Below are 27,894 nucleotides of genomic sequence, written 5' to 3'. Positions count from 1 at the left end.
GTGGCTGATGTTCAGAAGTTCTGAACGTGCTAGGTTAAAAGATGTCAAAATTAAGCCACTATCGTCGAAAACGCTATCATTTTTGTTTACCAATATCCTCAAACTCAAATGAACGTGTCCATATATATGTATTAATTCATCTTGTTACATTTTTACACGGTACTACTATTAGGATACTAGTAGGTTTTAGTTGATGTAAGAAAGCTATCGCATTATCAGAATTGTGTTTCGAATAGAAAAAAAATTGACTTAAAAATAGATGTGGTTCCAAATTACACTATTTTACCCAAAAAATCCTAGTCAGTAAGTAAGTTATATGCCAATTTTGAACTTGGTAGTACCGTACATTCAATCTGAACGGAAAATGACACTTCTATTTAATTAATTATACAAACGTGTTCGTTTCTCTGTTCTCGTGTTCGACAAAGTGCTAACAAACATGAACTTATATTTATAAGTGTTACTTCGTAACGCTTTAATAATTAATTATATGTGTACATATATTTATCATAATGAGTATCAGTACATGGCTATGGACTATTATACTCTACGTATACCATGTTTTTATTTTTGAGTATGGACTATACTATGTTTTTATTTTTTGAATTTCGATTTGATTTGATTATTATATTATATTATTTGACTTTCCTTGCCTTCTTTTATTTAATGTTACTTTTACCGCTATATTCAAAACCACTGTTTTACAACCGTTGTCTTAATCGTGTACAAGGTGAACCCACAAATAAACAATAACAAATTGGAGCTTAATTACTGCGTATTGCTATTAGTATTACCTTATAGGACCTTATTTGAACGGACATTAATTGAACGCTGGAGGCCCTAGCGTTCATTTTAATGTCCGTCCGTTTAAGGTCCGTCCAAATTAAAGTCCATTGATTATTTTCAAACATTATTTCACTGCGAACTTATTGTCCAAGATATGACAACTTTTTAATTTCAGTTAATTGCAATTTCTATCAGTATCATCGAACTAAACTATTTCATTGGATCAATGAAAAACAAGTTATAATAATACTATTAATACTGTTAATCTGCCTCCACATCTTCTATAAGTATAGTCGATCTCTTATTGACACACACTGCAACCCTTTTTAATTGCATGCGGCATACAACGTGTAGCAAATCTCTTACAATTTGATTGTTTATCCAACTCTTAGTTGTACCGGGTAATAAACGCTATCAACTGCTTTACCTGGGGACCCCAGGCTATCATGTTCATTCTAGTATCTCTGGTAGAGCAGTTGATTACTGGGCGGCGCTCAGCCTATCATTCCGCCTAATCAGTCATCTCTATTCTATGATTATGAACATAAATATTAAATATAATAGCCTGAGGTCCCCAGGTAAGGCATAGTGCATAGGCTACCTTTGGTGGTTTATGCTAACAACGATACCTTCCCAGGAAACTTTATCGCGGCTGGGGCCTAACTTCGAAAGTAAAAGAGCTAGAGACTTCCGGTTTTTTGCAAAATGTTCGCCTTGTAAAAGTAACGTTACCTCCAATCCCCAGTATAGTCAGTGTAATAAGCGCCAAGCGCGAGCACAGAATTTTTTTCTCCGATTTCGATAAATTTGGTACCAAAAGTTGTTTAAAAATGTGAATAAAAAATCCACCGTGTTATGTAGCAATTTTCGCTAAAAATGCTAAACGGCGCTTGTTCGGCGCGCGTGCTTTTTTCGCGCAAATTTTTAGTTTTTGGCCTATAACTTTCACATTTTCAATTATTATCACGTAGATATTATGCTATCGTAATCAACTCATTGAGACAAAACTTTTAGTACTAATATTTTAAGATTTAAAGGATTTTTTTTTCAAAAGTTTTTAATCTGAACACAAGGGTCCCTACGGTGTACGAGAAGGGGCCTTACAAAGAAAATATATGCTTTTAAAAAATATATATACTTTTTCAAAAAACATATATACTTTTTCAAAAAAACATATGTTTTTTGGAACGTATATATTTGCGGAAAAAACATATATTTTTTGTAAGGCCCCTTCTCGAACATGGCGTGTACGAGAAGGTGCCTTGCAAGGCACCTTCTCGTACACGTGATGTTCGAGAAGGGGCCTTACGAAAAATATACGTTTTTCCGCAGATGTTCAGGTAGAACCACCTCTACTACCTGTGGATGGGTTACAGCTACCTAGTAGAGAGTATAGATGCAACATTGCTTTAGCTTAGAGCTATTCTTAATCTAACTAACTGTGAATTCTTGCAAATTGTTACAGCTATGGCTTGTATCATGTGGTGACCCCCACTGTCGCTTCACTATAGTAGAGTTTCTACGATACAGGGGGAGCTGCGCACTCGTGCGCGGCGGGTCATACATGATAGTGATACAACGTATGACAAGTTTCGAATTTGGCTCCTGGGGAGCTAACTTTAGTTTTACGAGACGGACGGTTTGTTGAAAACAAGACGTTTCTAATTTCTATCTCTTTTACTTCCGAAGTTTTAACGGGTGATACTCGTAAAATATTTGTTCCATATATTGGACCGTCGACGAGTCCAACTCGGCGCTTACCTGGGGACCCCAGGCTATTAATAAACATGAACATAATAATAATAATTTAATAATACATAAAGATTCGGCGGAATGACAGGCTGAGCGCCGCCCAGTAAACTCGGCGCGCGTCCTCAGTCCTGGGCCTGGTAGGTTATAAACCTACAACCGAAGTTAGGCCCCTAACAGTAAGGATTCTTGGGTCGGTTCAACAATTCATGGAAGTGTTTGAGCTGGCGAAGCGCGCGGCATTCAGTTCCTGTGCGAGTGCAGTGCTACTCTCATGAAACTGATACGTTTTGGCATTTTGCCTAGTTTACTTGACCATTGTTAATGATCTGGCCCGGCGCGCACTTCTTCGTAGCACTTGAGAAGAAAGCGGCGCGCGCTACTTTGTACTTCGAAGAAATTTAGACGAGTAACATCCGAAGTTAAGACTGATTTGTAGCGCGATGCTAGATCGGCGAGATGCGCTACTGTGCCGCGCCGAGCTGCCATGAATTGACATCGTCAATTAAAGACTGACCAGTGAAAATGGGCGAGCGTACCAATGACCAAGTGTCATTTTAATTAGAATTTTTAGTCAGTGATTTATTATTGAAGCTTGTAATTACAATATCTAATGCTCCTATAAATACTTTAATTAATTGTTTGTTCCGTTATTCTTTTTCCTTCCTCTTTTCCTTGTCATCCCCTTTAGTTTTAAGATTCTTGCTATAAATGGCTACAGCTAACACTATTAATGCTAAGTACCAAACAACAAGTGGGAGGTGGATCGTTGGTATAGTATACCATTAAATCGATTTAACACCGCAATTCCAGTCGCAAGCCTGGGACCACTACTAGCATAGTCACAGCATCTACAAAGCTGCCATATAGCCTGACTGACAATTTTCTCGACTGACTGACAATGTTTCTTCTTTTTCCCCATTTAGAATACAAAGATTAGTACATTTTAGCTTATGATTAATATTATATTTTTACCTATAGTTTACCTAGATCCGTCAACTAGTTTACCTATTTTTGGCATTTTGCCTAGTTTACATATTTGTTCGAACTATATATAACTAACGGCCACGAACGGTGTATTTGCTATATGGTTCGGGCACAAATACAATCTCAATTCATAATTTACATCAGCTAATACTAATATTTTCGAATAGTTAATATTAACTTTTCGAATAGTTTCTAATGTAACGATATTTGCGCTGCAGTACTTCTAGATCGGAAGTAGCTCGTTTGGAAAAATGGTAAATTTACGTTTAATAATGCAAAACAAAGCTAATACATGGATTTCTCATTTTCTCAAAACTTATTTTTGGATCTGAGAAATTCAACATGGATTTAAAACGGCATAAAATGGCATAAAATGGAGACTTTTTCTATGGAGAAAATGGAAAAACCCATGAGTAATTCTCCATTTTCTCCATTTTATGCCATGAATTTTGTCTTCGAAATTTCATCTTTAACACCATTTAACACCTAAATTGGACATCCTAACATGTTTATTTACGCTTACTAGGGGCGTAACAAGCTTATGAAAGCTCATAGTAGGCTACTAGATGCTTATACTAGGTTAGTAGAGGCACACTTCAGGCAAACTCATAATTACTCAAGCCTAGTGTAAAGTTATTTCTACAGGCTACAGCAGGAGTGAGTAATAGGGGAGAGTAATAGGCACTGAGAAGTGAGACCTACATCCTCGAAAGTCGAAACAAGCTCGCCCTGCAAAGGGGAGGCCTGCCTTCCGAGATCGCATTTCCAGGGGGAAGCCTCGAGTCCAAAATTGTGTACCGAGGGGTAATTTTCTAAGTCAAAATTTTTCAAATTTTTTCTGAAAACCGCTTTTCTCCACGTTTCATGCTACCCTCTTCATTATTAGCCGAAAATATTTTTTTGGTTTTTCGGTTTATCGAAGTCTGCACCTACCCCTTGATACACAAATTTGGACTCGAGGGTTCCCCCTGGTAATGCGATCTCGGAAGGCAGGCCTCCCCTTTGCAGTGCGAGCTTGTTTCGACTTTCGAGGATGTAGGTCTCCATTTATGCCCTTGGCCCCCCCCTCCCCTCCCCCCCCCCCCCCCCGGATAGACCAAATCATAGACTCTTATTCCTTGAAATATTAAAAGAAATTGAGGAATTGTCAAAATAACAGCCGGTATTATTTGAAATATTGGTTCTCCCAAATCTGTTAAAATGTACATACTCTAACCAGGTTTGTTATACAGCAAATCAAAATATTAGCAAAAATATTATTTACCGTGATAATTTGAACAAATGAAAAGAGGTTCATTTTGTAAACCACTTTGAAGCACTGACCTCTAGACCACCAAACGGTTTAAATTAATGACGTTCATTATCATTGTGTACGGCGGGAATATAATCAAAAATTAAGCATCTAATTTCTAACTACTATTTTTCTAACTATGAACAGTCTTATAGCACCGAACTAAGTCACTAACTATATCTTCGGTGACCGGCATAATATATCATGGTTAGCGAAGCTGTAACGTTCCAAAATGTTACAATTTCATAGAATAGGTTTCAAATTAACAATCATCGTTTTAAAAACAGGCATAACATAGGGTCATCTCCGAAAAAAAAAACATGGAAACATAAAATGCTGAAATACAAGCGCTGTCATGGTAATAATACCGAATGATACAAATATATTTTACCATGCTTTATAAATTATACAACTCCAAATCTTAATAAACTGAAGGCATATAACGATCTAAAATTACTAGAACACAAAATTGAACTGTAGGATTTGCGATAATACAACTGTCTTTAGTTTTGAACAATCCAATTAATTTACTCATAACAAAACATTCTAAACCAGACTAAAAACATATTTAAGTTCTGACCACCAAGTAGATTCCAGTAACGTGGCGTTACCATGACTACAAAGTAGACTCTAACAGGGTAGTGTTATTGTCCAGGACCCACTTGTGTGTGTGTCCGGGCTGCCACCGGGCTCTAGAATCAGAGCCACGTCGTGCCTTCTGCCGATCATTCCTCTGATAATAGTCTGAAGCTGACCGGGAGTTTCTGATGAGGTCATGTGACCGGGAGACACGTGGGCGATGATCACGTGTCTCATCACGTGTCTGATGGTCTGACACGGGGATGGCGGGGTGGCTGCCTTGGTGGGTGTGTAACATGTTCTCAGCCCACCTGTGTTCGCTCCGACCTCTGGAGTCTAGCGACTTGCGAGTGCTAATGTCTGATGATTTGCGAGTGCCAATGTCAGTTGATTTGCGAGTGCTTATATCAGCTGACTTGCGAGTGTTAGTTCGGATCATGTCATGTCGATAATAGTCCGAGTTGGCCCGGTCGCTTGTCCTTTCTTCCGAAGATCTCCTATACGGAACTGAGTAGATGTGCTGCTGCTGCGGTTTGACAGGCTTGACGGGTACAGAGTGGATGGGTTTTACAGGTCCAGTAGATGGGACTATTGTAGAGGTGGCAACTCCCCGGCTTTTGGGACAACTTGCGGGTTTAAGGGGGACGGAGTGCTGGACTCTAGTGTTCTTCTGGTGCAGTCCGTTAACGAACTTGTGGATTGACTCGAACTGTTGACTACATCCTCTCTTAGCAAGCTGCCTCTTCTGCTGCTGTTCTGCATTTATAACATCCAACAGAGACTCTAAACTCAAACTCTTCTTAGGTCCATGCTCGGTATCCTCTCTAGGACTTGTATCCAAAGATACAAGTCTCTTATCAAAGATACGAGACACTGGTCTCATTTTGATATCGTCTTTGTAGGGGTGAACAATTCCCACCGGTTCTTTCCTGTACACTATCTTATCTTCAGATGATTGCGGAGGAGACTTGCACTGAGCTTTACGAATGTTACACTGAGTGCTCTTATCTGTTTTGTCTGTCACGTGATCTGATTTCTCATTTTCTGTTCCGTTCTCGAATTTCCAGTCTGTAGGTAAGCTGGATCTATCATCAGAGGGAGTTACTAGGCCGTTCTGGGAGGGCCGGTACTTTTTCTGACTGAATAATCCCTGAGAAAAGGTAGAGATTTGTTAAACATGATAATTGTTAGCAGTTTATAATTTATATGTATAGTTTTACAACTGGAACTGTTCCTTCCTAGAGCTCACTTTGATAAGTCATTGGAATAAAAATGTAATTTCAATTCAAATCTCCAACAACTTTTACGATCGCCATCTAAACTCTAAATATTTTACCAACAGCTGTACTTATTAAGGGCACAGTATTGACAAGATTTAAAGAACGTGGACTAACCATATCAGACTGAGCAGATTTGTGTGACTTTTCCGAAGTTTCGTCTGACTTTTCAGATTTCTCGTCTGATTTGCTTTCTTCTTCTACAGTATTTTCTTCTTCTTCTTCTTCGAATACGTAGCTATACTGTAAGTAGAAGAGTTTTAGAGAACGATGAAGTAAACAACTAATGAAATAACATAAACAGCAAACTAAAAACATGGGACAAATGAAACGACAACTTCACGACAAACAATCCTGCTTAAAAAGCGAGAAACAATAGTACACAGCTACAGATACGATGACATGTTTGATGAAGGAGCAATTAGAGTAAGATTAGTTAGCCCCGCCCCACACACCATACAGTAATACTGTGGGGGAGTTCTAATAGACCAGATCAGTGACCTAACTAGGGGTTAATAACAGTGTGACAGTGTGATCACACCTCACACAGTGTGATCACACCTCACACAGCTACACTTCACAGGACAACACTAAGGAGTAGGGAGAGAGAAAGGGCAGTGGGGGAGGTAATTGTGACTGAAACTGGAGGCAGTGGGAGAGCTTTAATACACACTTATAAAGCGACGCTCTTTAAAACGTTAACAATGACATTGGTGGAACAAGAGGTGTAACTTCTGATCAATATCAACCACAAAACCACAAGGTGGGACAAACCACAATAACATTGTGGTAACAATTGTTACTGGACAAAGGTAGGTGCTCTCTTTTAACTGGGGAACATGTGAACAATTAACTAGAGCCGGGTGTAACAACCATCAACTGTTTAATACTATCTGGTAATTGAACAGATGGCGTAGGAGGTGAACTGCCAAAAACGGACTAATTGGGTACAGTGAGGCAACTAAACGTGTTATCACAGCAACACACGCGGAATCCTGTACAGTTAGACACGAGAACATGTAATAAGCTGAACAAGAACAGAGGACTTATATTGAGACATGCTCAACTGAGAACGTCACACGATCCCACTCTGTTTTAACAGGTGAACACACAGCTGATTAGAAGCTAATTAGAAAACTAATTAAAATGAGCTAATTAACGAGATAATTAGAACAGCTTGTGATGTAGTGAAAAGTGAGACATGAGAGTAGATTGAGAGCATTACTCATTAGTAACACTAACGAACTTGGAAACATGAGTGTGTGTGACATTCTTCAAAATCAACAGTGGTTACATGAGACATACACACAACTGACAACCACTATAGCAACATTAGTTGTTACCATTGCAACATTAGTTATTACTATGACAACACAGAGTATTTATAATCATGACAACACTAGTTTGAAGTATTTACCTTGGTAATAAGACATTCCACGACTTTATATTGGTTGGACATGTCAGCAACTAGAGATACCATGTCACTGTTCTGAGATCTGATCACTGTAGGTCCGAATATTATCGCTAGATTGTAAGTGTGCATCTGAAATATGTTAGGTCAATAAAACGTAGTAATCCTTGTTAAATGTTAACATTCCCCTTTGATCTGGTACGGGTTCTGATTTTCTCAGAAAGGAGACCATAAAATGATACCCAGTCTGAGTTAGAAACTCAAGCATTCCGTAACTAATCGAGTGTTGAATAATAGCTAAAAACTAAATAACTTAAGAAATCCACACAGTGACTAGTTAAATAGTTTAAATAGTTCAAAAGTTGTAATATAAATAACGTAATATTATTAACTATAAATACCTTATTGACTTCAGCATTAGCAGCGACCTTAACAAGATGTCCAAACAGGAGTTTAGCGGTTGCTAGGTGACATTCCGGTAGCTGCTTAATCAAGACCCTCAGTCTCTCTTGTCTCTCCTCTAGCTCCTGGAGAAGAATGCTGATAACAAACTTAGTAGTGCATTTAGAGACACCAACATGAGGAGTAATCTCTATCCTCAACAAAACATCAGCTTTGTTCAAACTATTTGGATTCTTAATGGAATTTTGCACTTTGGAATGAGCAGACATGCTAACTTTTAATGTTAAGCTTATAGTATGTATGTATATAATATATATGATTAACTATAGCAATAGCATTCTTACTGCGGTAACTAGGGTTACTATAGCCAGGTTACTGTGGTTACTATAATAGTGACTAGTGACTTACAGATAATTGAGCAGCGTCCATGAAGAGCGGGTACAGATGCGCAGGTATGAGAGGCTCTGCAAGTCTCCTGAAGAACTGTTTCAGCGCAGCACATGTGTTGTGTATATCTGTCCACGGCTGAGGGGCGGGGGCGGTTAACAAACATGTAGTAGTAGAAAATTAAGTGAAATATTGTGCACTTGATATATTATACTGATTATAAGAGTGACGTATTTAATATGAATAATAACCCCTCCGTATAAGCAAGTAGCTGATAATATGTACTAACAGGTGTTTTGTAGTCCACTGCTCTAGGGTCCCTATCGATCTGGTTAATAAGGGAGTGTATAGCCTTCTCGTTCCCTGAGAGTCTGTAGATACCAGTAGTACTGAGTCCTCTTTCTTCTACTTCACGTATACAACCGGCTACTATTGCTGGTACTAGCTTGTTCACACTGCACTTCATGCACTTGTCTATGGTGCTCCCGAACGAGGGGAAATCTGAAATATAGTTAGTTAGTTAGTTAGTTAGTTAGTTAGTTAGTTAGTTAGTTAGCTAGCTAGTTAGTTAGTTAGTAAGTTAGTTAGTTAGTTAGTTAGTTAGGTTAGTTAGTTAGGTTAGTTAGTTAGTTTGGTTAGTTAGTTAGTTAGTTAGGTTAGTTAGTAAGTTAGTAAGTAAGTTAGTTAGTTAGTTAGTTAGTTAGTTAGTAAGTTAGTTAGTTAGTAAGTTAGTTAGTTAGTTAGTTAGTTAGTTAGTTAGTTAGTTAGTTAGTTTGGTTAGTTAGTTAGTTAGTTAGTTAGTTAGTTAGTTAGTTAGTACTGTACTATAGATACTAAATATTAATTAGATTTAATTTACATGGTTAACACTGCAGTTTAATACTTGACAGCAGGAGTACACACAGATATAATGAGCTTAACAAACGATTATTATTATAGATAATAAAGCAGAGATTTTATCCAGTCCCGAGCAGTACCTAAGTCCTTGTTAAGGTTGGCTGCCCCTAGTTTGTTAAAAGTTAAGTATCGTGGCCAGAAGTTCTTGTGTTGAGCCGAGTTGACCAGGTAGCTGTAAGCATCACTCAAATATATCAGATCCTTCGGTTTCATGGCTGGGTTGGGAGGGGTTTACCTTGACTGTTACAATAATACTTTCACAATGTGGGTTAAACACCCGGGAGATATGTTCCAGTCAGAGATTAACGGAGATGCAAATCACAGATAATAGATAATAGGCAACAACAAACTGCAAAATTGAGAACCTTCTCTCCATTTTGAAGGTTATAGTTACCAATTAATAGCGATTTGAGACTCTGTTTCAGAGGCAGATATCAAGATTCTGCAGATAACGATCAAGAGTAAAGCACAAACTAAACTGCTGACAATTTGTTGCTGATTTAAAGGAAAGTAACACTTATAATTGATCAGAAGGACCGGCTATTAAGTGGGTATCAAATATTAATATTACATTTCGCTGTCGCAATTAAATCCATATCAAACAAGCTACTGCAATCTTCAAAGAGTCAAAAAATTGCCATCAAAAGAAAAAAGAACTAGTCAAACAAATGACACTTAAAGGAGAGTAAAATATAAAAAGAGCTGTTTGAAGTGAAGAGGATGTAAAGTAAAGGAGTCAAATAGAAAACCTAGAAAGAGACATCAAACAAGGTTCACGTGCGTGTCTAGCTGCCAGACACTGTTACCATGACAACGGAACTGCGTCTAGTGAACACAAAGTTTAAGTGTACACGGAACTGTGGGAGGAGAGGAGAAATAAAATACTTTATTTTTTACTGCTGCACGTGCAAATTAAAGACAGTTAAACTGTACGTGCTTAGCAGGGTAGCACACTTCCGGTTAGTTACTGGATAGGTGGAATATAGAAACTGGTACGAGGCTATAATAACTGGTAGTATGTAAAAACACCCTGTAAGAGAGGTCAAGGTAACGAGAAACAGAGGCACAAGTTGGGTTATGCGTCCTGGAATTAATCACTCGCGTCAAGGAATTTATTAGTTAGATTTCTGAGAAAAACACGGCAGAAAACATACAAGGTGCCACAAACGGACCGCTGTACAGGTCGCTATATACAGGCCGCTATATACCGAGCACAAACTGATCAAGAAGCGGGTAACACAGGGAGTTGTAAATCTGTTGTTGTTAGTTAAATGTGAATAAAAGCTGTGTTTTGTAGAGATAAAACACATAATAACACTTCATCACTTCACTGATCCTCAGCACACGTTTCTTAGAATTTATAGAAACTTAATTAGTCAAGATTTTCGAGTTTTTCAATATTGTCGCCAACGTAATTGCTGACGTCAATGGCGATTGTGGCGAATAGTAAGAAGTGATGTTTAGTGAGACTACTAATAAAGGTCAGATTGTGTTTAAGAGTGGGAGAACTAACTAAATAGTATTAATAGACGTGTCACTGTGCACATTAACTACTAGACGTGTCACTGTGCACATTAACTACTAGTTAACGAGGTAGACAGGTCCGCTGTTGCTGACTTACCCGGGTACCAAGGAAATCAGCACTAGTGTTCACCAGCAGAACAGTGTTTATCTCTAATTAGTTAGTGTTTATCTCTAGTTATGTAAGTGAGCGGACTATTACAAGACACATTTACCGTTACAAGTCACTACTTTTATTATTATAATATGTGTTATGTAATAGTAGTTAATAACACTAACAGGGCAACAAGCAAGAAGTCAAGTTATTGGTCGTCAGCTCTCTATAAATAATCCAACAATACCGCACTGATGCTATATCATATTTGTAAGGAATATATCTCGCAGTGATATTGTAATAATAAATCAATATGGCCAATAAGAGAGGTAATAAAAGGGCAATACGGAACTGTGATAAAGAACAGCTGATATTTCTAGTGGTAGTAACACGTGTTGTATGAAGTGTGAGGGGGAAATGTAATAACAGTGTGATTGATAAAGGAGCACTGTACAACTGAATATTAGATCCGAATCTGATACAAACCACGCCCCAAACCACGCGTGCAGTGGTTTTATCAAGAAATAATGAAGCTAAGGACTTGGTGCCCTGTGCAGTACAGTAGAACTACAAACTCGAAGATAAGCGTCAGAGAAGTGTACAAGAAATACTACGTCAGCTTGCTAATCTAGCGCACACTTTGCCCTTTAAATTATATGAAGCCATAAAAAGGGCTCATATTAAATTAAATAAAGCAGAACGTAAATTATAGAAATTGAAGTTTAGAACGTTTAGGAAGCGAATAATTTAGGAATTGGTTAACTGTAGATACGTAAATATCATTTTATCGATAGTTAAGCCGACCAATTTTGAATTAACAATAACCTATACAATGTAACTGTCACAACAAGATGATTAAGTTACAAAAGAAAGCAGGTAACAATGTACAATAACAGGAACAATTAACGACACAGATTAGTGTTGTTTAGCTTACACTGGTCATGTGTTCCAGCCTCTGATAAAGCTATAATAGTTTATCAGTTTACACCAACCAGGAAAAGAACCTTTAATTGATCAACTATTGGGTTTAATAGCAGATCGTGAGTAGTTAAACAAAGTGGACTGTAGGAAAGTAGCCAAAACATCACACAAGCTCAACAATCCTCATATTTTCAGACACGAGCTGGCACACAATAACCCAGAGCTTTAGGGCGTACACAACACCAAAGTGTGTCCGCCACTGACAGTAACGATATAAAGTTACACAAAGCAACAACACCTCTCAACTTCTCCCAGTTTAAACTTCAAAGTCACCACTCCCAACCCGCCGAGCTGACAACAACCGAACAGCAGCCGAACAACTGCAGAACAACAAAGAATACCAGCACAATAACACCAGAATACCAGCGGAACAACACCAGAACAACAGATGGTAGTATGAATATAATACAGTTGACATGACGTGTCGACAATATGCTAGCAGCACCCCACCTTGGTGAACCGTCACTAACTACATATTACGTAGGTTCGAGGAGACAGCTTGGCGCTCTACTCTACTCTACTCTACTCTACTCTACTCTACTCTACTCTACTCTACTCTAGGGCAATTCCACCGTGACGGACACCACGATTTTGCTGTTTTTTAAAGTTCAAACGAATGTTATACTCGAGATGTTGTTTATTTATCAGCTCCAACTGTTTATTAGTCCACATTTAACCTTGCTACAGGTTGTGTGAAAATTTCAGACCCCTACCATTATTACTTTCTGAGATAGCACCCCTGTGACGGACGTGACGTAAATATGACACTTTTTTTGGGTGTCTACTCAGATGGTACCCAAATTTATCTCAAAAAGTTATCTATTGTATCTAATTTGGAATTACAATGATAGAAGAAGGTTTAGGGATTTCTGAGATGCCATTTTCTTGGAGATTGCTCAATTTTTGTTTGCGTGGCGCCATTTTCAAATTGTGACAGACGTGACTGTGACGGACACACGTTTTTTTTTCAATTTTTCCAAAACTTCCACTTGACACTTTTATCTTGTTCAGTGACATCTACTCTGTATTCATGCCAATTTTTAGGCCTCAAATACCCCCAAGAGGTCTGCAATAGCCAAAATCGTCCATTTTGGGCATACGCTAGGGTATCAGTCTGGGGGCATCAATTATTTCTCTACTTGAACAAATTTACAACTCTGGTAAAACATTCATCACTGTTCAACGCATCATACTGTTGAGACCATCTCCTAAAAGTTTCATTACTTTAGTGTTTAAAATGTGGAAGATATTAAATTTTTACTTCAAAAATATGCGAAAATAGGGTTAAGTCCATTTTTTGTGCCTTTTACCTTTGAAAAAGTTGTAAGCAAATAAAATGGCAATAACTCAGTAAATTTAATTATTGAATTGCATATGATGTTATTTGATAGTCTAGTCAACATAGTCAACACAATCCAACCTTATTTGACTTCTATTTGTCTTGGTTTTAGTCAAAATAATGGAAATATGGATAAAAATGGCTAAAAGTGAGCCGTATGCCCATATATGGGCATATACAAAAGTATACATAACTCGGTCATTTTCTGTCCAATTTTTGATTTGACGACATAGTTTTGTTGAGGACGGCCTCAGCTTTAAGAAAAATGCCTTTAAAGTTTGTTTAAAGATTTTTTGGAGCATTTTCAAAAAAATGTGACGGACGCGACAAGTTGGGACCCCCCTTACAAAAATTTTTTCTTAAAAGATACAAGCCTGATAATTTCTACGGTACTCCCTTACCTTCAGAAGAGATAGGTTACAGTGGTTTTTTGAATATAAATAGCACTATGTGGCTCTGAAAAAACTTTTTTGCTTAATTTTGTGACGGACGTGACACCATCTTTGTGGAAATTTTTTAGAAAAAGTATTTGAGTAACGGTTTTGAAACTTTGCATAGCTCTCATTCTTATGCATATGCCTAAGTGTATGGAATTTCATAGAGAAATATTGCTGCATACCCAAACTATGGCCCTTTGAAAATTTGAACGATTTTTTTCATTTCCGAGTAGTGTTCCTTTGAATGAGAAAAATCAAAAGTTAACGCAATATGAAACAAAAAACTTTTGTTGACCTGTAAGGTTAAGAGTCTAATGAACATATTTTAACCAAAATTAGGTGCCTATCTTAACATTTTTCATTTTCACCAAGTGGAACCTTACCGTGGAATTGCCCTCTACTCTACTACTGCACACTCCTGATTGTCGGGATACTGAGCAGTGATAACTCTACACGAGGGACCGGGGCAACGAGCATGAAACAGAGGATCTGGTGTTTGTTGCGGTGAGAAGCTTCAGCGATCATGAAAACACTGCACTGGTCAAACAGATTATGAAAAGGTTTGTCAAGTTTTACGTATCATGAGATTCAATCTATTGTAATGATTTCACGACTGTTGTACTACTAATCTATTGTACTATTATTCTATTGTACTGTGTGTGGGAGGGGTGAGAATATTGAGTTAAAATAATCTAACTAATAAACATTAAACATAGTACGGTGCAAGGGGTGATATTCGCGATAGAATTTTTGAATTTCTCAGATGGGCAGCGAAAACTAAAGGTTTTGCAAGACAATGTCACCAAACTGCGACTAAGTTATTCAAATAAATGGCAAAGCAAGAGCCAACAATCCTTTCACCTAATAAACAAGATAATAATCTACAAAATCAGCGGTAAAAATAACTGAAAACTTACCAATACAAATACTGATAAACAAAATAAAAACAAACAGGTGCATATATATATGACAACAGCAGCAAATCAGGTAAAAAATCATCATAATATTGTATCACTCTAGTAGTTTTACCACGGATTGTCAACAGAGGGAAAATGATCTAATGTTATCTGGTTAGTGAACTGTCAACCTGTCAGAGAAATTGGGCTGGAGAAGCCAGGATAGCGGGCTGCAAATAAACTGCCAAACAAACGTCCAAACATAGACACTAACACGGACTTCTGGCTAGATGTCGGGGAATCAGACAGATATAGAGTCAAGATATAGACTAGATAGGGTATCAGACATACATAAACATATGAGACGGATAAAGAGGCTAGATATATATATATATATATAGAGAGAGAGAGAGAGAGAGAGAGAGAGAGAGAGAGAGAGAGAGAGAGAGAGAGAGAGAGAGAGAGAGAGAGAGAGAGAGAGAGAAAGAAAGAGAGAGAGAGAGAGAGAGAGAGAGAGAGAGAGAGAGAGAGAGAGAGAGAGAGAGAGAGAGAGAGAGTGAGAGAGAGAGAGAGAGAGAGAGAGAGAGAGAGAGAGAGAGAGAGAGAGAGAGAGAGAGAGAGAGAGAGAGAGAGAGAGATATAGAGGTGTCAGGGAGGGTAAATAGCCATTGAAAAGGATCTCTAACGTCAGAGGAAGTAAAGTTAGACAGAAAGGAAATAGTACTACCCAGTAACTACACTCCCGGCAAGTACCTGTAACTATATGCTCCCTCTCTAACTGGTAGGGTAGCTGGGAGACTGGAGACAGGAGGTTCTAGAAGCTGACATATTGTGCAGGGTGAGGTGGTGAGGGTGGTGAGGTGGCAGGTGTATCATACACACACACCCCACTAATGATAGTGACGTCACTTCCTAACACAACTACATCACTACTATCATTAATCCTATCGTTATAATAGCTATCATTACAGGTTCAGAACGGAAGTAATATCGAACAAGGACTAGATCACTGAGTAACACTGTTAACTATATCAGTATAATCACTATTAACCAAACAGTAAATAGAATCAGTACTCAGGATCTAATGATCACTTCACTTTTAACAAATGCAGTGTCCGTGTGAACAGACCACGAGTTAGTGAGACGTTTAGTTAGCCAGGAATCAGGATACTACTACAACTAGTTAGCCATGAGAACAGGGCGTGATCTCTCTAGTCTCTAGCACAGCAATATCAGCAGCCTGCCAAGTCATACACAGGTAAACTTTGTTACGCCTACTGAACCCAGTTAAAAAAGGCGAGTAGTAAAATAGTGCCAAGTACGATAAAGGTGAGAGAACTTGTTGAGTTGGGCAGAGTGGAAACCAAGTGGGGACTCAGCTGGCTGACCAGTCACATAGCCGGTAACCCAGACAAGTACAGGAGGGATAGAATTCCTCAATGTTGGGTTAAGTGCACTATATTTAACCTCTCGAGCTTGAAACCATAGCTGTGATCCTGATTTTGCTCATAGTTTTAAGTATGCAGTGAATGATTGAATTCTAAATCTAAGAAAAATGTAAACCTTGACTACCTACGGGTAATGCTGTAAAAAGTTGCGAGGTAAAAAACGGAGAGGTAGAAAGTCAGCACCTCTCAGTTCACATAAAGATAACATCCCACCACTCTACAGATAAGAAACAGATAAGAGAGAAGTTCTTGACCGGTACTGGTTTGAAGTTACCTAGGACAGAGTCGTGCCAAAGATCGTTATTAACATGGTAGTAACCCTGAAAAAGATGGCCCTGGACATGGCGGTAACCCTGAACCAGCTGATTGTATAATGAGTTTATTACCAATTGGTAAGGGGAACTGAAACCAACAGGTATTATCTTCCAAACTGGAGGGGGGAAGGTATAATATGTTCATATTAATATTCTGATGGTGCTATTATTGGGAGAGCTGCATATAAGGGTGCGTGGGAGGGCGTGTTATCTTAATAACCTTAAATAGAAACAGAAGAAGGAACCTCAGCTCCTTCGTTCATACTAAACCAAATGCTCAAACAAGTGCATCTCTACAGATTACATATTATTATAACTACGTGGAAATCTGGCCCGTGCTGGTATTCTAATATTCTTTAATACCTGTACATGACATCAACAATATATTGAAGTTAAAAAGAAAGAGTTAAATCAAGTAATTGCAAAGTTTAAGAAGTCTGTATCCTGGCTTCTATACTCATACGGAAGCTTTTCATTCTTTAACATGAAACAAAACAAGAACACTGAATTAAGACATGATCAGACACAAAAGAACGCGGCAACGAACGCCAGAGTTTTGCCAGGTAACCCAAATAAGAAGAAACCTGTCAGCACTCAGCAGGTCCCAGAAGTACACCTGTCAATACGTAACCGGAAGTTCTACTGCCACTTTCTGACTTTCCGGGTAATCTATCAAAACCAATGCCATCATTTGCCAAAACAAGTCTCAGAATCACCGACACATTACCCACCACGCACAACACAGAGTGAGGTAGAAGATGAAATCTGGAGCTGAGTGTACAGACAGTCCCGTCCCTCCTTATTCACACTTCATTAACAGGTAGTCACGTGATGCAGACAGCGACAGGACCTACAGAGACTGAGAGAGAGAGAGAGAGAGAGAGAGAGAGAGAGAGAGAGAGAGAGAGAGAGAGAGAGAGAGAGAGAGAGAGAGAGAGAGAGAGAGAGAGAGAGAGAGAGAGAGAGAGAGGAGAGAGGAGAGAGAGAGAGAGAGAGAGAGAGAGAGAGAGAGAGAGAGAGAGAGAGAGAGAGAGAGAGAGAGAGAGAGAGAGAGAGAGAGAGAGAGAGAGAGAGAGAGAGAGAGAGAGAGAGAGAGAGAGAGAGAGAGAGAGAGAGAGAGAGAGAGAGAGAGGAGAGAGGAGAGAGAGAGGACCCTTATAATAGAACACGTGAAGTGTGTTAGAATTAGGACACTGTAATGGTCTGTCTAATAGCAGGACCTCCTCACAGACTAGATACAGTGCGCGATGAGGGGGAGATGATGCTTGATGTCTGATATTGTCAAGGAAAGAGGGACAGGGCGGGAATACGTGGCACAGACATTACAGCAAGCACTGATCTAGGGAACACTCTAGATCATCACTAGGGATCAATCTATGATAAAATGATTGATTAGCCGGGACTAGAACGTTTTACTTGAGCAAGGTAAAAAGGGACCAGCTAGCTGTCTAGCTAGCAGCTAGAACAGTGGTGGGGTAACAAGATGTGGGGAATGTTAGAATAGTGGATATCATAGAGACCAGGAAATAAGGCTCAGTGAACAACACAGTTTGAGTGTTGAGGTAGTTGGACAGGTGCCAAATGTCTGACATGTCACGTGGGGCTGCCACGTGGGAGACTCAATTAGCGACTAATGTAACTGGTGAGTAACAAGACAGTAACATGTGAGTAAAAAAACTTGTAAATAAGCCCTATTGGAGAAACAATGACACAAGCGATGTTATATTTTCACCTGTTTCGAAGAAAAGGTCAGAAGTTTTACTTTAAAAAGTAAATAAAGCGGCTAACAACAAGTGCCTAGACGGTGAAAAAGTCGGGACTCCCAGTTTACTGATACTGAAATGTCGAGTGACACTTCTTATACCTTGGTTAAGTGTTAAGCGGTTTCCGTCCTGCTAATGATAGACAGTAAGGAGTGCTATCTTGTCACGTGGTATCTTGTCACGTGTTGCTTTGTCACGTGTTGCCTTGTCACCCGTTTAGTTAACAATAACTGTGACCTGTCCTAACTGATAACATACTCACAAGTGCTCACAAGTTGTCTAACGTATATCTAGTACAGCTAAACTAGGTTTGTGGATACCAGAAGTGTACTTTATGTTGGGAGTGTTATTACTTATTTCATTAAATCTCATTATACAAGATATCATAGGGAACTACTTATTTTATTTTATTATAGGTCACTAACCGTAAGCGTTTTTCACACTTAATTTGAACAAGTTCTTCTCTCGCTTCCTCCTGTACACACCCACATAACACAGCCCCAGGTTGAAGACAAACCATCGCCTCCCCAACATCATCATCACACAACAGAAACTGGTAGTGCAGAGACTACACAAGAGACTACACAAGATATTAACAAGACGTGAAAGTAGAAGTGAGTAAAGAGAGAGAAGATCAGAAGATTTGCACTATAATAGAGGTAGCAAGCAGACTAGCACACAGTGTTAACACTGTGTTAGTGCAGGTAGTACAGGTGGAGCCACCTGGGATCCTGTTATCGGTAAAAACAGTGATAACAAAACTTACTACTTACTACTTTACAATACTACTTTACAATAGTTACTACTTACCAGTAAGTTACTAGTACTTACTACTAGATAATAGTTCTAGAACACGTTACAAACAATACAGGTTTCAGTACGTACTTGCAACATATATACAATGTTTTATATACACAGATAAAAAGTTTAAAAAGAGTTCAGTTACTGTTGGGTTCACGTCATCCTAGACCGCAAGCGAAACCGCTGTGCCGGAAATTTGGAGAAAAATGGTGAATTTGAGGTTGTTTCTACGGGTAGCAATAATTTGGGTAATTTTTTTAAATGTAGAGAAATTTGTAGTTTGGTGAACGTTTGTAATGTAACAAAAAGGAAGAGAGAGGAGTTAAATGGAGACTTGTTTCTTATTACTGTAATAACTTTAGAAGTAGGTTTACTGCTCAACCTACAAGTTCTACTACTCAGGTATACTCATTAATACTGTACATACCACAACAGTATCTATACATATTGTATCACTGTTATAACTACTAGTAAGAACCTCAGCGATCTAACTTTTAGCAACAAGTGAGTCAAGTTAATAACAACTACTCAACCACCAAGTTCTGCTCATCTCCTTTGCGATAGATAATGAGCGGTTGTAATTGTATTCACTAGATCACTGTCTCGCAAGAACAAAAGAAAAATAAGGGCGTTCAAAATTAAGATGTATTTTATTTTATCCCAGGAGAATTGTATTTAAAATTGTCTCTAAAATTAATATTAATAAGTTGAACAAAAAGATATTAATAATAAGTTAAACAAAAGGATAACATTTTACAATTTACGTTGACAATTGCAACAAAGAGCATGTCAAGTGACACGAAAACAACAATAATAACAATAGCTATTTGCATGAGGTTATTATTATGAAGAACACGGTCTCCTTTAGAGGAGGACAACAGAACTTGGTAACAAGTTTCCTGACAAGTTCAAATAAGAGGAGGACAACAGAACTTGGTAACAAGTTTCCTGACGAGTTCAAATAAGAGGAGGACAACAGAACTTGGTAACAAGTTTCCTGACAAGTTCAAATAAGAGGAGGACAACAGAACTTGGTAACAAGTTTCCTGACAAGTTCAAATGAGAGGAGGACAACAGAACTTGGTAACAAGTTTCCTGACAAATAATCTGCTGTAAACCTGAACTCCACTAGAGATTGGAGAAGACTAGAGGTGTCCGATTAAATGATTACCAACATAGGGCGTTGTTTGGAAGATGTTGTGACAGCACACTGCAGTCTGCACGATTACTGTAATTATCTAATTAGCTAATTAAGGCGGTGTGTGTGACAGAGAACACTTTGACAGAGAGGATTAACAGTTAAAAGTAAGGCGGGGGACATTAACAAGGAAGAAGGACAGTAGTCCGGTCTCCAGTAGAGTGGTAGTGGTAGAATAGCGGCACCAACAAGCGGTATTGGCAGCCTGGTGAGAGAGGGGTAACCTGGTGTGGCGTGTAACGAGCCCACACTTAGCTGCTTATTATAGGGGGGGTGAGTGGTACGGGCAACTTACAGAGTGAGTCAACATGAAGTTAACAAGAGCTAGAGTCATAACGTACGTCGTACAGTGAGATATGAAGGAGTAACAAGGAAGAAAGGGTGAAACAGGGCTCGGGAGATAAGGAGCGGTCTGTTTCAACAAACCAATATCTAATTAGCAGCGGAAATTGGGGCTAGGGAAATAACAGTTTGACCCGGTAAACACTAAACAATTCTCAGAGATGAACTGTAAACAGAGAACTTGTACTAAAAACAGAGAACTGGAGAAGTAGAACTACTGTGTGATATCATCAATAAGGTGGTAAACTGTTGAACAGTTGAGATGTAAATAACAGCTGATATAATATGGTGGTCACTTGACTCAATGATGTGAATATTATATGAAATAAAGCTGTTGAGTTATCCGTAAAAACACAGAACAAGAACAGATTACTGAATAGAGTGCTAGATATAGTGCTAGATATAGTGCTAGAAAGTGGGCTGTAGCCCAACTAATTATTAAATTGCTGTAATCTCTGATAAAGTCACATTATTTTGAATTACTGGCAAACTGGTAGTTCTACTTCACGCTATATCAGGAGTGAGTATATTAATAAGATAACCATTCTGAAAGTGATGAGTCATCCTGGGGGAATGATACTAACGACTAAAGAGGGGGAGGTGTTTGTAAAGAGAGGGGAGGTGTTTGTAAAGAGAGGGGAGGTGTTTGTAAAGAGGGAGGAGGTGTTTGTAAAGAGGGGGAGGTGTTTGTAAAGAGGGGGAGGTGTTTGTAAAGAGGGGGGAGGTGTTTGTAAAGAGGGGGAGGTGTTTGTAAAGAGGGAGGAGGTGTTTGTAAAGAGGGAGGAGGTGTTTGTAAAGAGGGAGGAGGTGTTTGTAAAGAGGGAGGAGGTGTTTGTAAAGAGGGGGGAGGTGTTTGTAAAGAGGGGGAGGTGTTTGTAAAGAGAGGGGAGGTGTTTGTAAAGAGGGGGGAGGTGTTTGTAAAGAGAGGGGAGGTGTTTGTAAAGAGGGGGAGGTGTTTGTAAAGAGGGAGGAGGTGTTTGTAAAGAGAGGGGAGGTGTTTGTAAAGAGGGAGGAGGTGTTTGTAAAGAGGGGGAGGTGTTTGTAAAGAGGGAGGAGGTGTTTGTAAAGAGGGGGAGGTGTTTGTAAAGAGGGAGGAGGTGTTTGTAAAGAGGGAGGAGGTGTTTGTAAAGAGAGGGGAGGTGTTTGTAAAGAGGGGGAGGTGTTTGTAAAGAGGGGGAGGTGTTTGTAAAGAGAGGGGAGGTGTTTGTAAAGAGGGAGGAGGTGTTTGTAAAGAGGGAGGAGGTGTTTGTAAAGAGGGAGGAGGTGTTTGTAAAGAGAGGGGAGGTGTTTGTAAAGAGGGAGGAGGTGTTTGTAAAGAGGGGGAGGTGTTTGTAAAGAGAGGGGAGGTGTTTGTAAAGAGAGGGGAGGTGTTTGTAAAGAGGGGGAGGTGTTTGTAAAGAGAGGGGAGGTGTTTGTAAAGAGGGAGGAGGTGTTTGTAAAGAGAGGGGAGGTGTTTGTAAAGAGAGGGGAGGTGTTTGTAAAGAGGGAGGAGGTGTTTGTAAAGAGGGGGAGGTGATTGTAAAGAGAGGGGAGGTGTTTGTAAAGAGAGGGGAGGTGTTTGTAAAGAGGGGGAGGTGTTTGTAAAGAGAGGGGAGGTGTTTGTAAAGAGGGAGGAGGTGTTTGTAAAGAGAGGGGAGGTGTTTGTAAAGAGGGGGAGGTGTTTGTAAAGAGGGGGAGGTGTTTGTAAAGAGAGGGGAGGTGTTTGTAAAGAGGGAGGAGGTGTTTGTAAAGAGAGGGGAGGTGTTTGTAAAGAGAGGGGAGGTGTTTGTAAAGAGGAGGAGGTGTTTGTAAAGAGAGGGGAGGTGTTTGTAAAGAGGAGGAGGTGTTTGTAAAGAGAGGGGAGGTGATTGTAAAGAGGGGGAGGTGTTTGTAAAGAGAGGGGAGGTGTTTGTAAAGAGGGAGGAGGTGTTTGTAAAGAGGGGGGAGGTGTTTGTAAAGAGGGAGGAGGTGATTGTAAAGAGGGGGAGGTGTTTGTAAAGAGGGGGGAGGTGTTTGTAAAGAGGAGGAGGTGTTTGTAAAGAGAGGGGAGGTGATTGTAAAGAGAGGGGAGGTGTTTGTAAAGAGAGGGGAGGTGTTTGTAAAGAGGGAGGAGGTGTTTGTAAAGAGGGAGGAGGTGTTTGTAAAGAGGGAGGAGGTGTTTGTAAAGAGGGAGGAGGTGTTTGTAAAGAGGGAGGAGGTGTTTGTAAAGAGGGAGGAGGTGTTTATAAAGAGGGGGGAGGTGTTTGTAAAGAGGGGGAGGTGTTTGTAAAGAGGGAGGAGGTGTTTGTAAAGAGGGAGGAGGTGTTTGTAAAGAGGGAGGAGGTGTTTGTAAAGAGGGAGGAGGTGTTTGTAAAGAGGGAGGAGGTGTTTGTAAAGAGGGGGGAGGTGTTTGTAAAGAGGGGGAGGTGTTTGTAAAGAGGGGGAGGTGTTTGTAAAGAGGGGGAGGTGTTTGTAAAGAGGGAGGAGGTGATTGTAAAGAGGGGGAGGTGTTTGTAAAGAGGGAGGAGGTGTTTGTAAAGAGAGGGGAGGTGTTTGTAAAGAGGGAGGAGGTGTTTGTAAAGAGGGAGGAGGTGTTTGTAAAGAGGGAGGAGGTGTTTGTAAAGAGAAGGGAGGTGTTTGTAAAGAGGGGGAGGTGTTTGTAAAGAGAGGGGAGGTGTTTGTAAAGAGGGAGGAGGTGTTTGTAAAGAGGGAGGAGGTGTTTGTAAAGAGGGGGAGGTGTTTGTAAAGAGGGAGGAGGTGTTTGTAAAGAGGGAGGAGGTGTTTGTAAAGAGGGAGGAGGTGTTTGTAAAGAGAGGGGAGGTGTTTGTAAAGAGGGGGAGGTGTTTGTAAAGAGGGGGGAGGTGTTTGTAAAGAGGGGGAGGTGTTTGTAAAGAGGGGGAGGTGTTTGTAAAGAGGGGGGAGGTGTTTGTAAAGAGGGAGGAGGTGTTTGTAAAGAGGGGGGAGGTGTTTGTAAAGAGGGGGGAGGTGTTTGTAAAGAGGGAGGAGGTGATTGTAAAGAGGGGAGGTGTTTGTAAAGAGGGGGAGGTGTTTGTAAAGAGGGGGGAAGTGTTTGTAAAGAGGGGGGAGGTGTTTGTAAAGAGGGGGAGGTGTTTGTAAAGAGGGAGGAGGTGTTTGTAAAGAGGGGGGAGGTGTTTGTAAAGAGGGAGGAGGTGTTTGTAAAGAGCGGGGAGGTGTTTGTAAAGAAGGAGGAGGTGATTGTAAAGAGGGAGGTGTTTGTAAAGAGGGGGAGGTGTTTGTAAAGAGGGGGGAGGTGTTTGTAAAGAGGGGGGAGGTGTTTGTAAAGAGGGAGGAGGTGTTTGTAAAGAGGGGGAGGTGTTTGTAAAGAGGGAGGAGGTGTTTGTAAAGAGGAGGAGGTGTTTGTAAAGAGGGAGGAGGTGTTTGTAAAGAGGGAGGAGGTGTTTATAAAGAGGGGGAGGTGTTTATAAAGAGGGAGGAGGTGTTTGTAAAGAGGGGGAGGTGTTTGTAAAGAGGGAGGAGGTGTTTGTAAAGAGGGAGGAGGTGTTTGTAAAGAGGGAGGAGGTGTTTGTAAAGAGGGAGGAGGTGTTTGTAAAGAGGGGGAGGTGTTTGTAAAGAGGAGGAGGTGTTTGTAAAGAGGGAGGAGGTGTTTGTAAAGAGGGGGAGGTGTTTTTAAAGAGGGAGGAGGTGTTTGTAAAGAGGGAGGAGGTGTTTGTAAAGAGGGGGAGGTGTTTGTAAAGAGGAGGAGGTGTTTGTAAAGAGGGAGGAGGTGTTTGTAAAGAGGGGGAGGTGTTTTTAAAGAGGGAGGAGGTGTTTGTAAAGAGAGGGGAGGTGTTTGTAAAGAGGGGGAGGTGTTTGTAAAGAGGGGGGAGGTGATTGTAAAGAGGAGGAGGTGTTTGTAAAGAGGGGGAGGTGTTTGTAAAGAGGGGGAGGTGTTTGTAAAGAGGGAGGAGGTGATTGTAAAGAGAGGGGAGGTGTTTGTAAAGAGGGGGAGGTGTTTGTAAAGAGGGAGGAGGTGTTTGTAAAGAAGGGAGGTGTTTGTAAAGAGGGGGGAGGTGTTTATAAAGAGGGGGAGGTGTTTGTAAAGAGGGGGAGGTGTTTGTAAAGAGGGAGGAGGTGTTTGTAAAGAGGGGGGAGGTGTTTGTAAAGAGGGAGGAGGTGTTTGTAAAGAGGGGGAGGTGTTTGTAAAGAGGGGGAGGTGTTTGTAAAGAGGGGGAGGTGTTTGTAAAGAGGGGGAGGTGTTTGTAAAGAGGGGGAGGTGTTTGTAAAGAGGGGGAGGTGTTTGTAAAGAGGGGGAGGTGTTTGTAAAGAGGGGGAGGTGTTTGTAAAGAGGGGGAGGTGTTTGTAAAGAGGGGGAGGTGTTTGTAAAGAGGGGGAGGTGTTTGTAAAGAGGGGGAGGTGTTTGTAAAGAGGGGGAGGTGTTTGTAAAGAGGGAGGAGGTGTTTGTAAAGAGGGAGGAGGTGTTTGTAAAGAGGGGGAGGTGTTTGTAAAGAGGGAGGAGGTGTTTGTAAAGAGGGAGGAGGTGTTTGTAAAGAGGGGGAGGTGTTTGTAAAGAGGGAGGAGGTGTTTGTAAAGAGGGAGGAGGTGTTTGTAAAGAGGGAGGAGGTGTTTGTAAAGAGGGAGGAGGTGTTTGTAAAGAGGGGGAGGTGTTTGTAAAGAGGGAGGAGGTGTTTGTAAAGAGGGGGAGGTGTTTGTAAAGAGGGAGGAGGTGTTTGTAAAGAGGGGGAGGTGTTTGTAAAGAGGGGGAGGTGTTTGTAAAGAGGGGGAGGTGTTTGTAAAGAGGGGGAGGTGTTTGTAAAGAGGGGGAGGTGTTTGTAAAGAGGGAGGAGGTGTTTGTAAAGAGGGGGAGGTGTTTGTAAAGAGGGGGAGGTGTTTGTAAAGAGGGAGGAGGTGTTTGTAAAGAGGGGGAGGTGTTTGTAAAGAGGGGGAGGTGTTTGTAAAGAGGGGGAGGTGTTTGTAAAGAGGGGGAGGTGTTTGTAAAGAGGGAGGAGGTGTTTGTAAAGAGGGGGAGGTGTTTGTAAAGAGGGGGAGGTGTTTGTAAAGAGGGGGAGGTGTTTGTAAAGAGAGGGGAGGTGTTTGTAAAGAGGGGGAGGTGTTTGTAAAGAGGGGGGAGGTGTTTGTAAAGAGGGGGGAGGTGTTTGTAAAGAGAGGGGAGGTGTTTGTAAAGAGGGGGAGGTGTTTGTAAAGAGGGGGGAGGTGTTTGTAAAGAGGGGGGAGGTGTTTGTAAAGAGGGGGAGGTGTTTGTAAGAGAGGGGGAGGTGTTTGTAAAGAGGGAGGAGGTGTTTGTAGAGAGGGGGAGGTGTTTTTAAAGAGGGGGGAGGTGTTTGTAAAGAGGGGGAGGTGTTTGTAAAGAGGGATAAGGTGTTTGTAGAGAGGCCAGGGAGTGAATGGGGTTGTTTTTTATTAGAGGAGACTGTTAAGTGTTACTGTTACAACGAAAAGTTCCTAACTGGAGGTTGAGGTATCAGTTTCAATTAGTCTCTAAAGCAACTTGATAACGAGTCAAGATATAAACTAAGCGCCCGCCGAGTGAATCAACTTTCCACTGAATACTTAAGAAGAACTGAAGAGATAAAGAATTAAAGTAGAAACAGAGGAAATGAAGAGATAAAAAATTAAGGTAGGAACAGAGCAAATATCATTCCCTAATTAACAAATCAGCAAATCACGTTGGTTTTTGCTATATCAGCAGTTGTAACCGAACATGGTCAATACCGCACGTCTACAAACCCAGTCTAACTCACTTCTAGAATGAACACTGCAGACATCTGAGAGTATCACTAAATATGGTGAGCAACACTGCAGACATGTCGTGTGAGAAGTATGGGGTGAGGGCGTGAAAAAGGCTCGTATACTGTTACCGTGAGAATTTACAGGAAACGGTTCGAATACTGATAAAGATCGGAAGATACCTAATACTGATAAAGATGGGAATACTCGACATTGGAGAAAATAATTCAATAAAATGCTACGTGATCCAGAATAAAATGCTGTCCTCAATAAAATGCAATGTTGAATAATAAAATAGTTAGCTGACATACTAATGAACGAGTTGACGCACGAAATATGCAGATTGAAATGAGTAGACGTGTTAACACATGTTGTGTCAGCTAGTACCCGAACCGAGGACATGCGTGTCCTAGTTGCGGGCTGCTGACGCGTGGCAACGGGGAGACGTGGAGTAATGGTGCTAGGGTATTTGTGAGAACGGAGAGTTATACCTACTACACAGTGGGCCAGAATAGGGGGTCATACTGTAATAGACCATCAGTGATCAATTTAGATCATTTCAAACATTATTTTTTACTTCAAATCAGTTGAATATTGATTTTTAAACAAATTTTGGTCCTTTATAAGTCACAGAAAATTTTTTTTGGCTCATTCCATAGAAATTTTTCATGGCTGAAATGTAGGTCTAGAGGCATCCAATTCGAGTTTTTGCTAAAGATAATCGTTGAATGTGTTTAGAATGTTTTTAAATTGATAGTCCTGAGGCTATTGATCATTTTAGTTTTTGAATTATGAAAAAATATTGATCGTAGCCAAAGTTATGTCAAATTGAAACTAGAAAATTGGGCGCGAATGCCAGAAATTTCTGAAATTGTCAGAAAATACCAGTAAAATTCCAGAAAAATAGCATTTTTTGATGATATTTCCAAAACAGACCACTTTTTAGTACCCCATAACCTCATGGCACCAGGCCACGACATTGAGAGCCAAGAAAGATGTTCAAAATGGGGTTTGTTTGAGAAAAAATAATTTTTTTCAAATCTGCAAGGTAAGTCTAAATTCCATCAAATTTGGGCCTTTTTTCAACTTTGGAATTTTTTTCTGAAAAAGCCCCAAAAAACCCCAGAACAGTTCTTCTACCATTGTTTAGAGAATCGTCTGAGCTTTCAGATGGTACCATGCATTAGTGGGGCAACCTGAGGCAAATAAACTTTTTTTGGCCAAATTTAAGCAAAAATTAGTCAAAAATGAGGCCTAAAATTGAGTGCGTGCCAAAAATTCAGCTTAAATGATATGATTACATGGTTTTTTGCTTGAATTGAAGCAAAGA

At 40.1% G+C, this 27,894-nt stretch overlaps 1 protein-coding gene across 2 annotated transcripts in view; it reads right to left on the bottom strand.

Annotated features, from left to right (window-relative positions):
• Positions 1–5,015: 5,015 nt before the first annotated feature.
• Positions 5,016–27,894, bottom strand: part of LOC134823426 (rho GTPase-activating protein 21-A-like) — a 41,952-nt gene continuing 19,073 nt past the window's right edge. For both annotated transcript variants that reach the window (XM_063834893.1, XM_063834888.1), the window contains exons 11-16: positions 9,159–9,370; positions 8,891–9,007; positions 8,482–8,607; positions 8,087–8,212; positions 6,787–6,912; positions 5,016–6,542 (exon numbers count right to left, since the gene is read on the bottom strand). In XM_063834893.1, coding sequence (XP_063690963.1) covers positions 5,430–6,542; positions 6,787–6,912; positions 8,087–8,212; positions 8,482–8,607; positions 8,891–9,007; positions 9,159–9,370 — 1,820 coding nt within the window. In that variant the 3' untranslated portion in view covers positions 5,016–5,429. The remainder of the gene's footprint in view (positions 6,543–6,786; positions 6,913–8,086; positions 8,213–8,481; positions 8,608–8,890; positions 9,008–9,158; positions 9,371–27,894) is intronic.

The sequence above is a fragment of the Bolinopsis microptera genome, chromosome 1 (genome assembly GCF_026151205.1).
Source record: "Bolinopsis microptera isolate Bmic1 chromosome 1, MBARI_Bmic_1.0, whole genome shotgun sequence".
Taxonomy (NCBI): domain Eukaryota; kingdom Metazoa; phylum Ctenophora; class Tentaculata; order Lobata; family Bolinopsidae; genus Bolinopsis; species Bolinopsis microptera.
This window is presented reverse-complemented; position numbering and strand designations above follow the sequence as displayed.